This window comes from Engystomops pustulosus, chromosome 4, assembly GCF_040894005.1.
Source record: "Engystomops pustulosus chromosome 4, aEngPut4.maternal, whole genome shotgun sequence".
Classification (NCBI taxonomy): domain Eukaryota; kingdom Metazoa; phylum Chordata; class Amphibia; order Anura; family Leptodactylidae; genus Engystomops; species Engystomops pustulosus.
This window is the reverse complement of record NC_092414.1, coordinates 6,936,208-6,953,652: the sequence shown is the minus strand read 5'-3', so window position 1 is coordinate 6,953,652 and position 17,445 is coordinate 6,936,208. Positions and strand designations below refer to the sequence as shown.

General features: G+C 47.8%; 1 protein-coding gene across 6 annotated transcripts in view; it reads right to left on the bottom strand.

Annotated features, from left to right (window-relative positions):
* Positions 1 to 17,445, bottom strand: part of IQSEC3 (IQ motif and Sec7 domain ArfGEF 3) — a 47,144-nt gene that overhangs the window by 9,638 nt on the left and 20,061 nt on the right. For all 6 annotated transcript variants that reach the window (XM_072144952.1, XM_072144953.1, XM_072144954.1 and 3 more), the window contains exons 3-12: positions 7,307 to 7,538; positions 5,867 to 6,861; positions 4,692 to 4,853; positions 3,981 to 4,103; positions 3,689 to 3,855; positions 3,373 to 3,512; positions 2,228 to 2,353; positions 1,950 to 2,049; positions 1,241 to 1,402; positions 1,026 to 1,118 (exon numbers count right to left, since the gene is read on the bottom strand). In XM_072144952.1, coding sequence (XP_072001053.1) covers positions 1,026 to 1,118; positions 1,241 to 1,402; positions 1,950 to 2,049; positions 2,228 to 2,353; positions 3,373 to 3,512; positions 3,689 to 3,855; positions 3,981 to 4,103; positions 4,692 to 4,853; positions 5,867 to 6,861; positions 7,307 to 7,538 — 2,300 coding nt within the window. The remainder of the gene's footprint in view (positions 1 to 1,025; positions 1,119 to 1,240; positions 1,403 to 1,949; positions 2,050 to 2,227; positions 2,354 to 3,372; positions 3,513 to 3,688; positions 3,856 to 3,980; positions 4,104 to 4,691; positions 4,854 to 5,866; positions 6,862 to 7,306; positions 7,539 to 17,445) is intronic.

Genomic DNA, 17,445 nt, shown 5'->3' with positions numbered 1-17,445 from the left:
TAACCCATTCACTCTCCTAGACCACCAGGGATCCTTATACTAAACCATTCAATCTCCTAGACCACCAGGGATCCTTATACTAGCCCATTTACTCTCCTAGACCACCAGGGATCCTTATACTAAACCATTCACTCTCCTAGACCACCAGGGATCCTTATACTAGCCCATTCACTCTCCTAGACCACCAGGGATCCTTATAATAACCCATTCACTCTCCTAGACCACCAGGGATCCTTATAATAACCCATTCACTCTCCTAGACCACCAGGGATCCTTATAATAACCCATTCACTCTCCTAGACCACCAGGGATCCTTATACTAACCCATTCACTCTCCTAGACCACCAGGGATCCTTATACTAGCCCATTCACTCTCCTAGACCACCAGGGATCCTTATAATAACCCATTCAATCTCCTAGACCACCAGGGATCCATACATCAACCCCTTCACTGCCCTGTACCTGCAGTGATACACTAACCCCATGTAATGTCCTAGACCACCAGGGATCCTTATAATAACCCATTCACTCTCCTAGACCACCAGGGATCCTTATAATAAACCATTCAATGTCCTAGACCACCAGGGATCCTTATAATAATCCATTCACTCTCCTAGACCACCAGGGATCCTTATAATAACCTATTCACTCTCCTAGACCACCAGGGATCCTTATAATAACCCATTCACTCTCCTAGACCACCAGGGATCGTCATTTACCACTTAGCTGCCCTACACCAGCAGGCAAATTGACATTAACCCTTCTCTAGATCACAAGTTGTGCTGACAATGACCCCTCCACTGCCCCCAAACATGAACCCTGGACCACCTGGATTATTGAGATTAACCCTCTCATTGGCATGAACCACTCCCCACCAATCAGTAAGTGTAATGGGTGAGACAGAGGATGAGAGGGGGAGGGGGAGGATCGGACAGGGAACGTCGCAGGCCGGAGCCAAACTGGATCGGGGTAGACTTGGGGTCATGAGGAGCGGGTCTGTGACACTGTAGGAATGTGCCACTCACCGATGGGGGACTCCTGCGTGGACCGAATGTCCAGCTGAGACCCGTTTGTCTTATTGGGGGTCGTCCGTACCCCGTGCTGCTTCTCCAGCTCCCCTGTAAAATAGAAGATGGATAAACTATGGATCATACAAGACGAAAAGATCTAAAAAATTCCGTATTACCGGGAAACTCCCAACTATGGCACTCAAGGAACATGACAACTCACAAACGCTCACATTCAATGCGGATCTGTTCCATCTCCGTCACTTCACAAATCGACTCCTTCAGATCCTCCAGGAATTTCTGCAGCTCCTCGGCTCCAAGGGCACAAAAATGGAGCACTAACTTCTTCTCCGAACCCGAGAGCGGACTGACCAGCGTGATCCCGTGCGGGTAATCTGGAGGTGGGGGGACACCACAGGTCACAATGGGGGACAGCACAGGTCACAATGAGGGACAGCACAGGTCACAATGAGGGACAGCACAGGTCAGGGGACATCACAGGTCACAATGAGGGACAGCACAGGTCAGGGGACATCACAGGTCACAATGAGGGACAGCACAGGTCAGGGGACATCACAGGTCACAATGAGGGACAGCACAGGTCACAATGGGGGACATCACAGGTCACAATGAGGGACAGAACAGGTCAGGGGACATCACAGGTCACAATGAGGGACAGCACAGGTCAGGGGACATCACAGGTCACAATGAGGGACAGCACAGGTCACAATGGGGGACATCACAGGTCACAATGAGGGACAGCACAGGTCACAATGAGGGACAGCACAGGTCACAATGAGGGACAGCACAGGTCAGGGGACAGCACAGGTCACAATGAGGGACAGCACAGGTCAGGGGACATCACAGGTCACAATGGCGGACATCACAGGTCAGGGGACAAGAGCGCCACCCATGACTGTGACCTCGTCTGGAACCACTTACATTCATTCTCAAAAAGATGAAACTGCATCCCCAGGAGCGGCACCGCCCGGCAGAACGTGTAGGTGGAGGAAGTCTTCTTTTTTGGGCAAAGCTTCAAAATCTGAGCAAGAAATCATAAATACTAGTACAAATGTGACTGGAGGTGAATCGAAACATGACCTTCTATGAAAAAACAGTGCCAGACTTGTACACAGGTTGTGTGTGGCACTTCAATGGAGCTGAGGGTGCAGTACCAGCCACAACCCACGGTCAGGTGTGGCGCTGTTACCCATACTCACCAAGAGAAGGTCATTAAAGAGGAAGACCTCTCGCTGGTGTGCTGCTTGTTTCTGCACTTTATTGACGTCGGTCACCTCAAAGAGACGGCTGCAGCAAACGAGACGCCTGTGAGGAACCGACAGCACCTGCCGCATAGAAGGTCAAAACTTAGTCACTGACCATTTACATGTAGATCCAGTCTAATCTATAGCACCAGCCTGTCACTAATTCTGTACATGTAGAGCCATCTGATGGTCGCCAAGACAGGCCTGGAGTATTAGATGGTGGTGGGTTACCATGCCAGGTGTTGACCTGAAGTACCAAGTGGCAGTGGTCGCCAAGACAAAAGTTACCTGCAACCTGACTTACAAGTGGTGATGGTTCCCCAGACAGGACTTGTAGAGCACCTGTAGTGTTATGGTGGTGGTCACCATACCAGGTGTCGATCATTCAAAGTGGCAGTGGTCACTAAGACAGAAATTACCCTGCAACCTTCTCATGGCTCTCCAGACAGGATTGAAGTATTAGATGGTGGTGGTCACCAAGAAAGGAGTTACCCTGCAAAATGACTTCTAATGGTTCTCCAGACAAGATGGAAGTATTAGATGGTGGTGATCTACCAAGTGGTGGTGGTTACCAAGACCGGAGTTGCCTGGCAAGCTGAAATACTAAGAGGTGATGTTCCTTAAAGCAGAGGATGCCCAGCAACCTACACTATCAAATGAAAACTGTAGCCACCACCAATTGGTACCTCGGTTGGTGATTTAATACTGGCTTAGTGACTAAGACAGAAGCTGATGGCAACTTGACATAACAAGTGATGGTGGTCCCCAAAACTTGAGCAGCAACCTAAAGTATAAGCTGGTGTTCACCATGCCGGTTGTTGATTGGTAAGTGCAAGACAGGAGTTGATGGCACTCAAGTATCAGGTGCTAATTTTGGTTACCAAGAACAAAGTAAATCAGCAACCTGAAGTACCAAGACGTGTACTGATGGTCAACCATAGGTACCCAATTACAATACATATAGTGATTCCTAACCTATTCCAGAAGGCCAGGTCAGCGTCTACCTGAGCATGGAGAGGCCATCTGTTGTCTACACATGATCATGGAACATTCCTTATGGCACCATCTACTACCAGGACACAATCCCACTGCACACTTACGCTCTTCATGCCGACAATGGATTTCTCCACCTTGGTAACATAGGTCACGTGATCCTCATTAGATTTAAGTTCCTTCTGTTGAATCCGCTCATAGATGCCCACCACCATTTCCCGTGGAATGTCGGCTCCATCGTCCACCCCTAAGGAGGAATATAAAACACTCACTACACCAAGAACATGACATCTAATGGACTTGGTCTACTGAGATTTTTTGAGGATATTTATGGAAATGCTGAAGATTGGAGCTAAAACATGAGGAATCTGAGCCTACATGATCTCGATGAGGGTGAGTGGGCCTCATAGAGGTGGTGCTGACCTCTGAGGTTGCGGATGAAGTCTTCTAGCATCATCTTGCGGTCAGGTTTAATGCTGGGGCTGTACATGTCCGTGTTGAGAAGGATGACGGCAAACGCCAGGATGAAGATGGTGTCCGGGTTGTGGAACTGCTGCACGATGTCGGGGTTACACATACAGTACCGCTGGCTACAGCACGTGGGGGAAGAAAAACTTAAAAACATTAGATGTGTTCAAGGACCTGATACAGGTCCTGCATGGATCCTGATGGGAGGAAGTTCACAACAATATGGCTGGCGTAGGAGAAGGCCCACCTGAAGGCTTCAATCAAACGCTCCACCTTCTGCGCCTCGCCCTGCACCCGGATGTGGGCCTGGAACTTTCGCAACGCCTCGTCCAGCTCCATACTGGAAAAGTCCATTTCGTCCACGACACAGCTGCGGGAGGAAAATAGAAAACTCGGATATAAGAACATTCGGAGAGTTCCATCAAACTCTATTCATGAACCAGTGGGATCTGGATGGACAAAGCTCATTTGAATGGAATGGGTGGAGCAGGCATCATGCTTCGCTTCATAGTCTGGGCATAGACAGACAACATGAATTATCCCGTGTCAGTCATTACTGCCGGTCTAGGATTCTATTCCACAATCTAGTGAGCAAAAATACGAGATATTGCGGAATAATACTGGATTTAGTTTTTTTGGCTCGCTCTGTCTGTAATATCCATACTGTACTAATTCCCTGGATTTTGGGTGCAGCGGGCGCTCGGAGCGTGTAATGTGTGTAGAATAGCAGAATGACCTAGTTTCACAATTCAGGTGAGGAGCGGAGACGGGGGAGGGGTGGTCAATCATGGCCTCCCGTCTATAGCGGTGGTCTTCGACCTGCGGATCCCTAGTGATAGACTGCGCTTCAGTAGTAGGAATGGCAGCCATTTTGGATGTCACCCAGCTTTCCCATGCCCCTGCATAGCGAAAAGGAGGTCATTTTGATAAAATAGCCTCAGTGTTTCAGTCCACTCACTCGAGGACATCGCGGTTGAATTGCCTCTTGCTATTTCCCAGGAACTCTCCGATCATTTGCCGGCTCAGGCCTTTCCGCTGTAGCAGGAAATGTGCGACCCCAATGGGGGTATCAGGGATGAAACCTCGTGAGATTAGGAACTGGGTGCCTTTATCGGGATTACTGCGAGGGGAAGAATACGAGAAAAACATGATAGAAAGTGCACGTAAGAACTAGGCCTCGTTCACCAAAAACAGTCTGACAACAAGAGCAACCAATCAGAGCTTAGATTTCAATTTCCCAGAGCAGTCTAAGAAATGAGAGCTGATCTCTGGTTGGTTGCTACGGGCAAGCATTGTTTACCATATTCTTAATGGTAAAATTGGATTATTAAGGTCTCCCCCCAAACTGTCTGAGAATGTACAATGCTAGTTCGGAGGTTTAAGGTTAAGATAATCCATACTTGTTTACTTGCTTACTGAAAATTTGGATAATCCTGTCATATTAGGCATTTTAGCTTTGATGCTCCTGGTAACCAATCCCAGCTTAGCTTTTATTTTTTTTACAGCAGGCTAAGAAATGAATGGTGAGCTCTCATTGGTTGCTATGGGCAAGCCTAGTTACTAATATTAGGGCCTTTAGGCCTATACAGTCTGGGAATGGCCACCATTGTAGAAATCCTAGAAAATTTGGATGTTTCAACAAAATACCTGAGTAAGTAGCGCTCAATCAGAGATAGTTATTTATATTGAAAACTAAAATCTGGAAAAATTAAAGTTGTGCACCGATTGGCTGCTTTGGACATGAGGGCCACAGATTTTAATGGTACCCTGTAATAGTCTAAGAACATGGCCCCATTTCAATATGACATACTAGGTTCGACTTCCCCTTTAATTACCTTATTTGCACTTGATTTAAAGGGGAGTTCCATTTTTAAAAAACTACTGTACCAGCGTACAAGACCCTTTCTCTACATGAATAACAATCCATTGTCATGTTTTTTTCCTAACTGAAGCCATCAGACCCCTAGGAAATTTCTGATATATCACCTACAAGTAAGCTGCGTGCTGATTGGCTTAATATATGAATATATTCAGAGTGTATTCCTATTTTTGGGAATATAACCTCCATATTACTACACAGAGACCCTGCTCATGGGAAGTCCTCTACCCCGTAACCCTTCTCCCCCTCCTCACATATTGAACAGGTTGAGCCCGATGCGGTACAGCCTCTTCCTCATGGTGTCGGTGGAGAGGGTTGGTGAGCGGCAGCTGGCGGGGTTCTCACAATAGTACCGCGGGAGGCTGAGGATCATGGCTTGTAAGGCCTCCTTAGAAGACACCTCGGACACAGACTTGGCGGAGGTGGAGGTGCTGCTGCTGCTCAGCTGTTCCGAGAGGTCGGTAGGTTCGGTTTCAGTAGGAACTGGTCCAACCAGCTCCTTCCCGACGCCATCACCGTTGACCTCAGGGAAGGAGTTCTGGATGAGGTGTGCCTCGTGAACGGAAGGTTCCTGTATTGGAGGATCCAATGTAACTTCTCCACCAGCCCTTTCCTCCTCTGGTTTTGGGTTCTGGCTCCCGGCCAAACAATTGGACATAGACAAGGAGGTGGAGGAGGAGACGGAGATGTTGTTATTGTCTATCTGAACGGTGACGTCCCGGAAGGCCATCATTAAGGTGCTGCTGCTCTTGGGTAAATTCCCCAGATGTCCATCCTCGCCTTGTCCTTCTTCTAGTTTGGGCGGCTCCAGTTCTGGGTTCTGGTGCATAAAGGCCTCCCGGATCTGGTATGAGCCGGCCTCGGGGAAGGCACACATGGTCTTCAGACTCCAAGTGCTGAGAGCATCATCAATGGATTTAGCCAGAGACTGAACCTGTTCGGTAAAGGAGTCTTCAAGCTCGGTGAGGGCCCCGCTGATGGTGGCCGGAAGGGATGGAGACCTCACCAGGGGTATGCCCATCAGGTTATAGCTCTCCAGCAGGGCCTTCTCAGCAGAGGGGAAACTCTCAGGGTTGTGGACCCGGACTTTCCGCAGGGAGATGCGTCGGGGGAGGCGGCTCTGTAGTAGGGAGTCTCGGATCTTTTCAAAGTTCTTGCTGAGCTGGTATTGTCGGAAGGCGGTCTGGATGGTGCAGGCAGCTCGGCGGGATACCACGTGGCCTCCATACTTGTGCTCAAGCATCTCAATCTGGAAGAGAGAACATACGGGTCAAGAAAGAACACTGTGAAGGTCACTGTTATGGGGGGGGGGGGCTGTGAAGGTCACTGTTATGGGGGGGGCTGTGAAGGTCACTGTTATGGGGGGCTGTGATGCATCCGGCTGCCTGTGATAACATTAGTGAGGGCAGGACCCCTGAGATGGCGCGTCACTCACAGGCGCAGAGCACCCGCAGCCCCGGGCTCTGGATGTTCACTCATTTATTCCAGCAGAAAAAGCAAAAGGAAGGTCAGAGGAAAGGGCTGGGGGCTGCGCTGCCTCCCCCTCACCCCCCCGCCAGTTGTCCTGTGTGCTGCACTGTAGACCCGGCATTACAGAGATTTACACTAAACCTCAGGAGGGGCCGGTACTGAAGGTTCTGATCCAGCTGTGGTTGTGGATACAGTTTATGGGGACACATTCGGGGGGCTCTGACCTGCTTGTTCTTGAGGTCCAGTGACAGCTCATAGTCGGAGCTGGTGGTCCCGTGGGAGCAGGTGGCGGTGGTCTTCCCCCGCTGTAGTCGGACCGGGGAGCCCGTGTGGTGCAGACTTGGCTTAGTCAGCGACTCCTCCTCTCCGGGATGTTTTGGGCTGATGCAGGACTGATCGTCACCTTCCCGCACGTCCCAGGCCGTACAGAGCAGCTTCTTACTACAGGAGTCATCACTGCAAGAGGACACATACAGCATCAATGTCATTCAGGCCGTGTTCACACTCACACTTAAAGGGGGTCTCCCAGCTCACAAACCGCTCCAAAAGTAGCCCCCGCATTGTGTAGGGCAGGTCATAAGCTTTCCAGAAATATCCTTCTTTTCCCCTAGAGATCAACCATTGCGGAGATATTGTACTTTTTATCTTTATGCAAATGAGCTTCTCAGTGCATTAGGGGAGTGGCCACAACTACCACTGCACTTGTAATCGCTACAATGTATATTTATCTATATGAGATATCAATCAATGTGTAAAGTGCTGATGGTATACTACGTAGACCTCAAAAAATAGGTCCACCAGCAGTCATGGCCACGCCCACAGTGCACCGAAAACCCTCTCTACAAAGATAGATCGCTAGAAAACAGGGAAAGGTATTTCTGGAAAGCTTATGGCGTGCTCTACACAATGATGGGATTACTTATGGGGTGGGTTGCCTTTAAGTGCTATAATGGTAGCCCCCAAGGTATGAAGGTAAACCAGATGCATTATGGGGAGGTAAGAGGGGATGATTTTCCATCTCCACTGATGGTAGAAGTGTTAAGGTGATGGAATATTTTTAGAGAAGTCAGCGACTTGGATAAGCCGATTAAATATGTTCCGTGCCCCGATGGCGGGCGGCGAGCCGGAATATTTCATATCTATTAATATAAACGCCATCTGGAATCTCGCAATACGAGGCCGAGCCGCCGCTCACGGTTATCCCGGACGCAGACCATAAACTTAATGGCAGATCTGGTCTCGGCTCGTAGCCCTCAGCCTCACGTGGAGGTCAAACGGGTCAGACGTGAATCAGCCAGAACAATCACACAAGGAAGACACCGGGTGGCAGAGAGCCCGGCCCAGGGAGCCCAATGTGTCATCACTAATACCCCCAGCCCAGAGCAGTCACCCCCCGCACTGAGGAGCGAGTATAGGAAGCAGTATTATAGTAGTTATATTCTTGTACATGGGGGGCAGTATTATAGTAGTTATATTCCTGTACATAGGGGGCAGTATTATAGTAGTTATATTCTTGTACATAGGGGGCAGTATTATAGTAGTTATATTCCTGTACATAGGGGGCAGTATTATAGTAGTTATATTCCTGTACATAGGGGGCAGTATTATAGTAGTTATATTCCTGTACATAGGGGGCAGTATTATAGTAGTTATATTCTTGTACATAGGGGGCAGTATTATAGTAGTTATATTCCTGTACATAGGGGGCAGTATTATAGTAGTTATATTCCTGTACATAGGGGGCAGTATTATAGTAGTTATATTCCTGTACATAGGGGGCAGTATTATAGTAGTTATATTCCTGTACATAGGGGGCAGTATTATAGTAGTTATATTCCTGTACATGGGGGGCAGTATTATAGTAGTTATATTCCTGTACATAGGGGGCAGTATTATAGTAGTTATATTCCTGTACATAGGGGGCAGTATTATAGTAGTTATATTCTTGTACATAGGGGGCAGTATTATAGTAGTTATATTCTTGTACATAGGGGGCAGTATTATAGTAGTTATATTCCTGTACATAGGGGGCAGTATTATAGTAGTTATATTCCTGTACATAGGGGGGCAGTATTATAGTAGTTATATTCTTGTACATAGGGGGCAGTATTATAGTAGTTATATTCCTGTACATAGGGGCAGTATTATAGTAGTTATATTCCTGTACATAGGGGCAGTATTATAGTAGTTATATTCCTGTACATAGGAGCAGTATTATAGTAGTTATATTCTTGTACATAGGGGGCAGTATTATAGTAGTTATATTCCTGTACATAGGGGGCAGTATTATAGTAGTTATATTCCTGTACATAGGGGGCAGTATTATAGTAGTTATATTCTTGTACATAGGGAGCAGTATTATAGTAGTTATATTCCTGTACATAGGGGGCAGTATTATAGTAGTTATATTCCTGTACATAGGGGGCAGTATTATAGTAGTTATATTTCTGTACATAGGGGGCAGTATTATAGTAGTTATATTCTTGTACATAGGGGGCATTATTATAGTAGTTATATTCTTGTACATAGGGGGCAGTATTATAGTAGTTATATTCCTGTAGATAGGGGGCAGTATTATAGTAGTTATATTCCTGTACATAGGATCAGTATTATAGTAGTTATATTCCTGTACATAGGGGCAGTATTATAGTAGTTATATTCTTGTACATAGGGGGCAGTATTATAGTAGTTATATTCCTGTACATAGGGGGCAGTATTATAGTAGTTATATTCCTGTACATAGGGGCAGTATTATAGTAGTTATATTCCTGTACATAGGGGGCAGTATTATAGTAGTTATATTCCTGTACATAGGGGCAGTATTATAGTAGTTATATTCCTGTACATAGGGGGCAGTATTATAGTAGTTATATTCTTGTACATAGGGGGCAGTATTATAGTAGTTATATTCTTGTACATAGGGGGCAGTATTATAGTAGTTATATTCCTGTACATAGGGGGCAGTATTATAGTAGTTATATTCTTGTACATAGGGGGCAGTATTATAGTAGTTATATTCCTGTACATAGGGGCAGTATTATAGTAGTTATATTCCTGTACATAGGGGGCAGTATTATAGTAGTTATATTCTTGTACATAGGGGGCAGTATTATAGTAGTTATATTCCTGTACATAGGGGGCAGTATTATAGTAGTTATATTCCTGTACATAGGGGGCAGTATTATAGTAGTTATATTCCTGTACATAGGGGGCAGTATTATAGTAGTTATATTCTTGTACATAGGGGGCAGTATTATAGTAGTTATATTCTTGTACATAGGGGGCAGTATTATAGTAGTTATATTCTTGTACATAGGGGGCAGTATTATAGTAGTTATATTCTTGTACATAGGGGGCAGTATTATAGTAGTTATATTCCTGTACATAGGGGGCAGTATTATAGTAGTTATATTCTTGTACATAGGGGGCAGTATTATAGTAGTTATATTCTTGTACATAGGGGGCAGTATTATAGTAGTTATATTCTTGTACATAGGGGCAGTATTATAGTAGTTATATTCTTGTACATAGGGGGCAGTATTATAGTAGTTATATTCCTGTACATAGGGGGCAGTATTATAGTAGTTATATTCCTGTACATAGGGGCAGTATTATAGTAGTTATATTCCTGTACATAGGGGGCAGTATTATAGTAGTTATATTCCTGTACATAGGGGGCAGTATTATAGTAGTTATATTCCTGTACATAGGGGGCAGTATTATAGTAGTTATATTCTTGTACATAGAGGGCAGTATTATAGTAGTTATATTCCTGTACATAGAGGGCAGTATTATAGTAGTTATATTCTTGTACATAGGGGGCAGTATTATAGTAGTTATATTCCTGTACATAGGGGGCAGTATTATAGTAGTTATATTCCTGTACATAGGGGGCAGTATTATAGTAGTTATATTCTTGTACATAGGGAGCAGTATTATAGTAGTTATATTCCTGTACATAGGGGGCAGTATTATAGTAGTTATATTCCTGTACATAGGGGGCAGTATTATAGTAGTTATATTCCTGTACATAGGGGGCAGTATTATAGTAGTTATATTCCTGTACATAGGGGGCAGTATTATAGTAGTTATATTCCTGTACATAGGGGGCAGTATTATAGTAGTTATATCCTTGTACATAGGGGGCAGTATTATAGTAGTTATATTCCTGTACATAGGGGGCAGGATTATAGTAGTTATATTCCTGTACATAGGGGGCAGTATTATAGTAGTTATATTCTTGTGCATAGGGGCAGTATTATAGTAGTTATATTCTTGTACATAGGGGGCAGTATTATAGTAGTTATATTCTTGTACATAGGGGGCAGTATTATAGTAGTTATATTCCTGTACATAGGGGGCAGTATTATAGTAGTTATATTCCTGTACATAGGAGGCAGTATTATAGTAGTTATATTCTTGTACATAGGGGGCAGTATTATAGTAGTTATATTCCTGTACATAGGGGGCAGTATTATAGTAGCTATATTCCTGTACATAGGGGCAGTATTATAGTAGTTATATTCTTGTACATAGGGGGCAGTATTATAGTAGTTATATTCTTGTACATAGGGAGCAGTATTATAGTAGTTATATTCTTGTACATAGGGGGCAGTATTATAGTAGTTATATTCCTGTACATAGGGGGCAGTATTATAGTAGTTATATTCCTGTACATAGGGGGCAGTATTATAGTAGTTATATTCTTGTACATAGGGGGCAGTATTATAGTAGTTATATTCCTGTACATAGGGGGCAGTATTATAGTAGTTATATATTCCTGTACATAGGGGGCAGTATTATAGTAGTTATATATTCCTGTACAAAGGGGGCAGTATTATAGTAGTTATACTCCTGTACATAGGGGGCAGTATTATAGTAGTTATATTCCTGTACATAGGGGGCAGTATTATAGTAGTTATATTCCTGTACATGGGGGGCAGTATTATAGTAGTTATATTCCTGTACATGGGGGGCAGTATTATAGTAGATCTCTGATGTATAGGCCTCTATGTGATGAGTCCTGGTGTCCTGTACACAGCGGAGCAGCTGGCAGACTGTATTAGTGTTACATCCAGGAGCCTCAGGACACCAGGGCCGGGGAGAGGTCGGGTACAGAGGGAGAAGCTAAACGGTAACTCTGAAGTCCTTGCGTTTCTTGCGCCCGGGGACAGAGCAGGATGAGACGGATTTGGTGACAGGGCAATGAGGCGGAAGGTAAAAATGCTAAAGTGAGAACGAGAGAAGGAAAATAGGGAAGAGTCATCCAACGTCAGCAGCCGAGGGCAAGCCCGCAGTGTCATCCGGAATTATCACAGATCTGTATGTGCCAGACCTGGACCTTCTCCTGTAACTCTAGAAAAGTCTAAAACGTAACATAAATCTCCACAAACAACAGAAATAATCGCTGGTCCAGCCGACACCTCGCACCTCACACTGACACAATACACATAATAAGAACAGAACATTTTTTTTATTATTTTTTCTTCTTCTCTTTTTTTCTCCCCAGCACCCCCCCCTTCACCCCCCAAGTCCCAGTGCCCATTGTCCATAGTACATCATTCACTCCATCCCCCACTACCACATAAACAACATAATAATCACAATATAAAACACAACAATTCAAAAACTACACAAATCATCGTTATTCCCACAAAGCCCAAGTTCGGCGCCTCCAAGCCCCACATCTACCGGATCCTCAAAACAAAAATCTACTGTGCAGCATCAGCCCAACACCAGGAGAGGAGATGACAGACTAAGGGACACTAAAGGAGAACCCCCTCCAAAGGAGAGAGGCCCTCCCCGTGCCCAGCCTCTCATACTCCAGAGAGCGCACCTTCACCAGGGGGGGGAGAGGACAGACTAAGGGACACTAAGGAGAGAGGCCCTCCCCGTGCCCAGCCTCTCATACTCCAGAGAGCGCACCTTCACCAGGAGGGAGAGGACAGACTAAGGGACACTAAGGAGAGAGGCCTTCCCCGTGCCCAGCCTCTCATACTCCAGAGAGCGCACCTTCACCAGGAGAGGAGATGACAGACTAAGGGACACTAAGGAGAGAGGCCCTCCCCGTGCCCAGCCTCTCATACTCCAGAGAGCGCACCTTCACCAGGAGGGGAGAGGACAGACTAAGGGACACTAAGGAGAGAGGCCCTCCCCGTGCCCAGCCTCTCATACTCCAGAGAGCGCACCTTCACCAGGAGGGAGAGGACAGACTAAGGGACACTAAGGAGAGAGGCCCTCCCCGTGCCCAGCCTCCCATACTCCAGAGAGCGCACCTTCACCAGGTCACCCAGAATGTTCCTAACCACCTCATCCACCGGGAGGATTTTACGCTGCGTCGATACTAAACACCGTGCGTTCCACGTGTGGTACCTGACCACTAGACTAACTAGGAATAACGTGCACCCGGCCCGGCCACCCAGGCCTCTGAATGCTCCATAGGCCCACTCCGCATAGGAGAGACCGGCCAACCCGGGCCAATGGATGGAAGCGCCCACCCGGTTGTACACCTCTGTGTTAAAGGGGCACTGAAGCAGGAAGTGGTCCATGCTCTCCAGCAGGCCACCGCACTCCTCCCGGGGACAACCCCTTTCCTCAGAGCTCCTACACTTCAGATTGTCCCTCACACACAGCTTTCCATGGAAGCAGCGCCAAGTCACGTCCCAAAACTTCAAGGGGATCCGGATAGAATTCAATAAACTCATACCCACCCCAAGATCCCGACTTGGGCAATCCCTGAGGGCCAGAGGCTTCTGGAAATGGGTCAACAGAACCCTCTTGTCAAGGAGTTTCCTCGACATGGTCCTGATCTCCCACATTCCCAGACCCCACCGCCTGCCGTCCCAGTTTTACATGGGGTAATCCCCCTGGCCAAATTCGATGCCTAGAACTTTGGCGGAGTCCTGGGACCCTGGAAGAGTGTCCGGGAGATCAAAGCCTGGATCCCCCTCTCCCAGCCAGAGACTCTCACACTTATCCCGGTTGATCTTGGACCCAGAAGCCTCTGAGTAGCGGTCAACCTCCGACATCACCCATTGCGCCTCCCCTCCCGAGGACACATCATCAGCGTACGCTACCACCCTTAGAGTGGCTTCCGGTGCCTCCTGATCCATCCCAACTCTCACCAAAGGCCCACGATCAACCCTCCGAAGGAATGGGTCAATCGCGAACACGTATAGAAGTGGGCTCAGAGGACAACCCTGGCGAACACCAGACCCGACCTCAAAAGAGCGGCCAATCCAACCGTTCACAAGCGGGACACAGAGCACAGCACTAAATGTACTGCGGCCTGGAACAGAGCAGTGCTGGGCCACCAAAAGGAGCCGGGGCACAAATTGCACCAGCCGATTAAACAGCACCTTTGCCAAAACCTTTCTGTCCGTATTGAGAAGCGCTATGGGACGCCAGTTCTCAATACTAGATCGGTCCTTACCTTTTGACAGGATGATCAGGGCAGACCTCCTCATTGACTTCGGCAGAGCGCCCGAGGAAAGACACTCATTGAATACCTCAGTCAAGAGGGCGAGCCCTTCAATCGCCCGGCTGACTTCCTCTTCCCTGATCATCTCTGTCAAAACATCAAGAGAGGGGTCTACTCCTGGCTCAGGGACAGTTTCAGCCAGGAAAGCCGACATCACATCCCGATCTAGATCCTTCGTGCCCAAGAGGTGTGAGTAGAAGGATCTGACGACCTCCAGAATCCCTGATCTGGACCTTTTCAGGGATCCCGTACTGTCAACCAGTCCCGTGACAACTTTACCATTCACTGACATCTTGCAGTTTCTGTAAGGGTCGGGCGAGCGGTATTTCCTGTAATCCCTCTCAAAAACCAAAGATGCGTGTCTATCGTACTGACACCTCTTCAGCAAGGATTTCACTCTGGAGATGTCCTCACGACTACCTCCAGTCGAGACGAGATGCTCGAGTTTCCTCCTCAGGCCCTGATACAGGCGGTACCTGTCCAGGCTCCTGAGGCTCGAGAGCTGGCGGAAGAATCTCGCCACCCTTTTCTTGAGCATCTCCCACCACTCTGACTTACTGCTACAAAGGCCCAGCAAAGGTACCTGGCTCTGAAGAAAGTCCTCAAAGGATTGTCTGATCTCCGCTTCTTCCAGGAGAGACGAATTGAGCTTCCAGTAGCCTCTTCCCATCCGGGGGGTCTCTGTAACATTCAGAGAAAACAAAATTAGACAGTGGTCGGAGAACTCCACCTCAACAACGGACACTGCTGAAGAGATGGCTTCCTCCTTTAAATAAAACCTGTCTATTCTAGACCTGCAGCTACCCCTATAATAGGTGAACCCCGCGTGGCCTGGGGTGTGCCGGATGTGGACATCCACCAGGCGAGCCTCACTAGCTATGCTATTAAGAGCGACGCTATCATAAGTCAGCTTGTCTCTGGAACCTCCCCTATCCTGGGACCTCGTGACAGCATTGAAGTCCCCTCCAAAGACCACCTGCCGACTTGTAAAAAGGTAGGGCTTGATCCTCATAAAGAGACACTTCCTGTCCCACTTGGACTGGGGACCATAGATGTTAATTAGGCGAAGTTCTTGTCCCTTCATGAGTACATCCAGGATCAGGCACCTCCCCATTTCTAACTCAATAACTCGTCGGCATTCTACCTGTGCGGTAAAAAGGACCGCCACTCCGCTATACGGCTCAGCCGCAAGAGACCAATGGGAAGGCCCGTGTCTCCATTCCCTCTTAGCTTTAAACACGGCCGCCAAATCTGGCAGCCTGGTCTCCTGCAAAAATAAAATGTCGGCTTCAACACGGACGAGAAAATCAAAGGCCGCAAATCTAGCCGCATCAGACTTAATGCTGGCGACATTAATGGACGCCAGCGTCAACGGAGTGGGTGCCGCCATCATGAGTGATTGAGTTAGACGGCTTTCTTTCTCCCAACCACCTCCGTGCCCCTATCTGAAGAGGAGCAACCTCTACGCTTTAGGGAGACAGACATATCCATTGCCCCCTTGGTCACCCCACCGTCAGACTCATCGTCCCCATCATCAGACTCCGGGCCAGTATCCCCCCCCCCCCCCCCCCCCCGAGGACCCTTCATCCTCCGAGGAGGGAGACTCGGCGCCCCCCACAGGACCTACCGCCACTAACTCCGGATCCTTACCCCCTACCTCCTCTTCCAAGGAGGAGATATCCTTGAGGGCTTGGAAACGACTGGAGAGAACAATCAAAGGGGAGGTGGTTTGGCCTTCCTTTGAAGCGGCTACAGCATTTCCAGTTTTGCACTTTTTCTTTTTGGCACCCTTCTTACGTTTTTCATTTAGCCACCTCCTATTGTCCTCATCCATACGCTCATAAAGAGAGGAACCAGTGGTGATGGCCTCTTCCTCTTTCTCCAGCCTCCTGACCTCTTCATCCAAGTCCTGTTCCCCCAGGGCCTCAGCTGCGGCAGCACTTGTCTCAGGGACAGGGCTATGGCTCACCCCAAGCTCTCTGCTCCTTCGACGGCCTTCAAGTCACCTCAACTTAGAAGGCGGCATGGTTTTGCCTTTCTTCCTTGGCCTCTCTGCCCCTTCAGCCCTAGCAGAACCCTCCACAGCAGGAGCAACACCTCGGCTCTCTCCCACTGGGGCTCCGACTATATTGGCAAAGGAGCGAGGGCAGCGACTGAATGGGTGACCAAGCTCACCACACAGATGACACCTGATCTGCTCACAGTTTGCGGCAAGATGACCAACCCCACCGCACAATGCGCACTTCTGCACATGGCAGTTGGCGCTAAAGTGCGTGGGATCACCGCATCTGTGGCAGACCTTTGGCTGCCCCTGGTAAAAGATCAGGATTCTGTCCCTCCCCAAGAAAGCTGAGGAGGGAATGTGGGTGACCGTGCCTCCTGAACGCCTCAACTTAACCATGAAGGTCCAGGCTCCTGACCAGATGCCAAACTCATCCAAGTTCTTTTTAGGAACTGCCACCACTTCGCCATACCTGTTCAGCCAGGTCATAATATCCATGCATGAAAGTGACTCATTACATGTTAAAACGGTCACTTTCTTGACCTCATTTTGACGGGACACCGCTTGCACAGCGAAATCCCGCCAGCCGGGCTCATTGTGCCTCAGCTCATAATTTGACCAAAAGAGCTCAAGGCCGAACAAAGCTGATGTCAAAAATGGGGGTGCCATAGGGAAGTATCAAGGCAAAGATGTCAACTGCCTTGAAGTTCATCTTCAGAAGGAGCTCTACTACTTTTTCCCTTGGAGGGCACGCATCACTGCCCCTCCAGCGAAGACGGACCACATTCCTACGAGTCCCCACTGGCCCGGCTGTCAGGAGAGACCACACAGTGTCTCCCCCTCTTTCCTCTCGGAAGGCTGACAGGCCAAACCTGTCTATC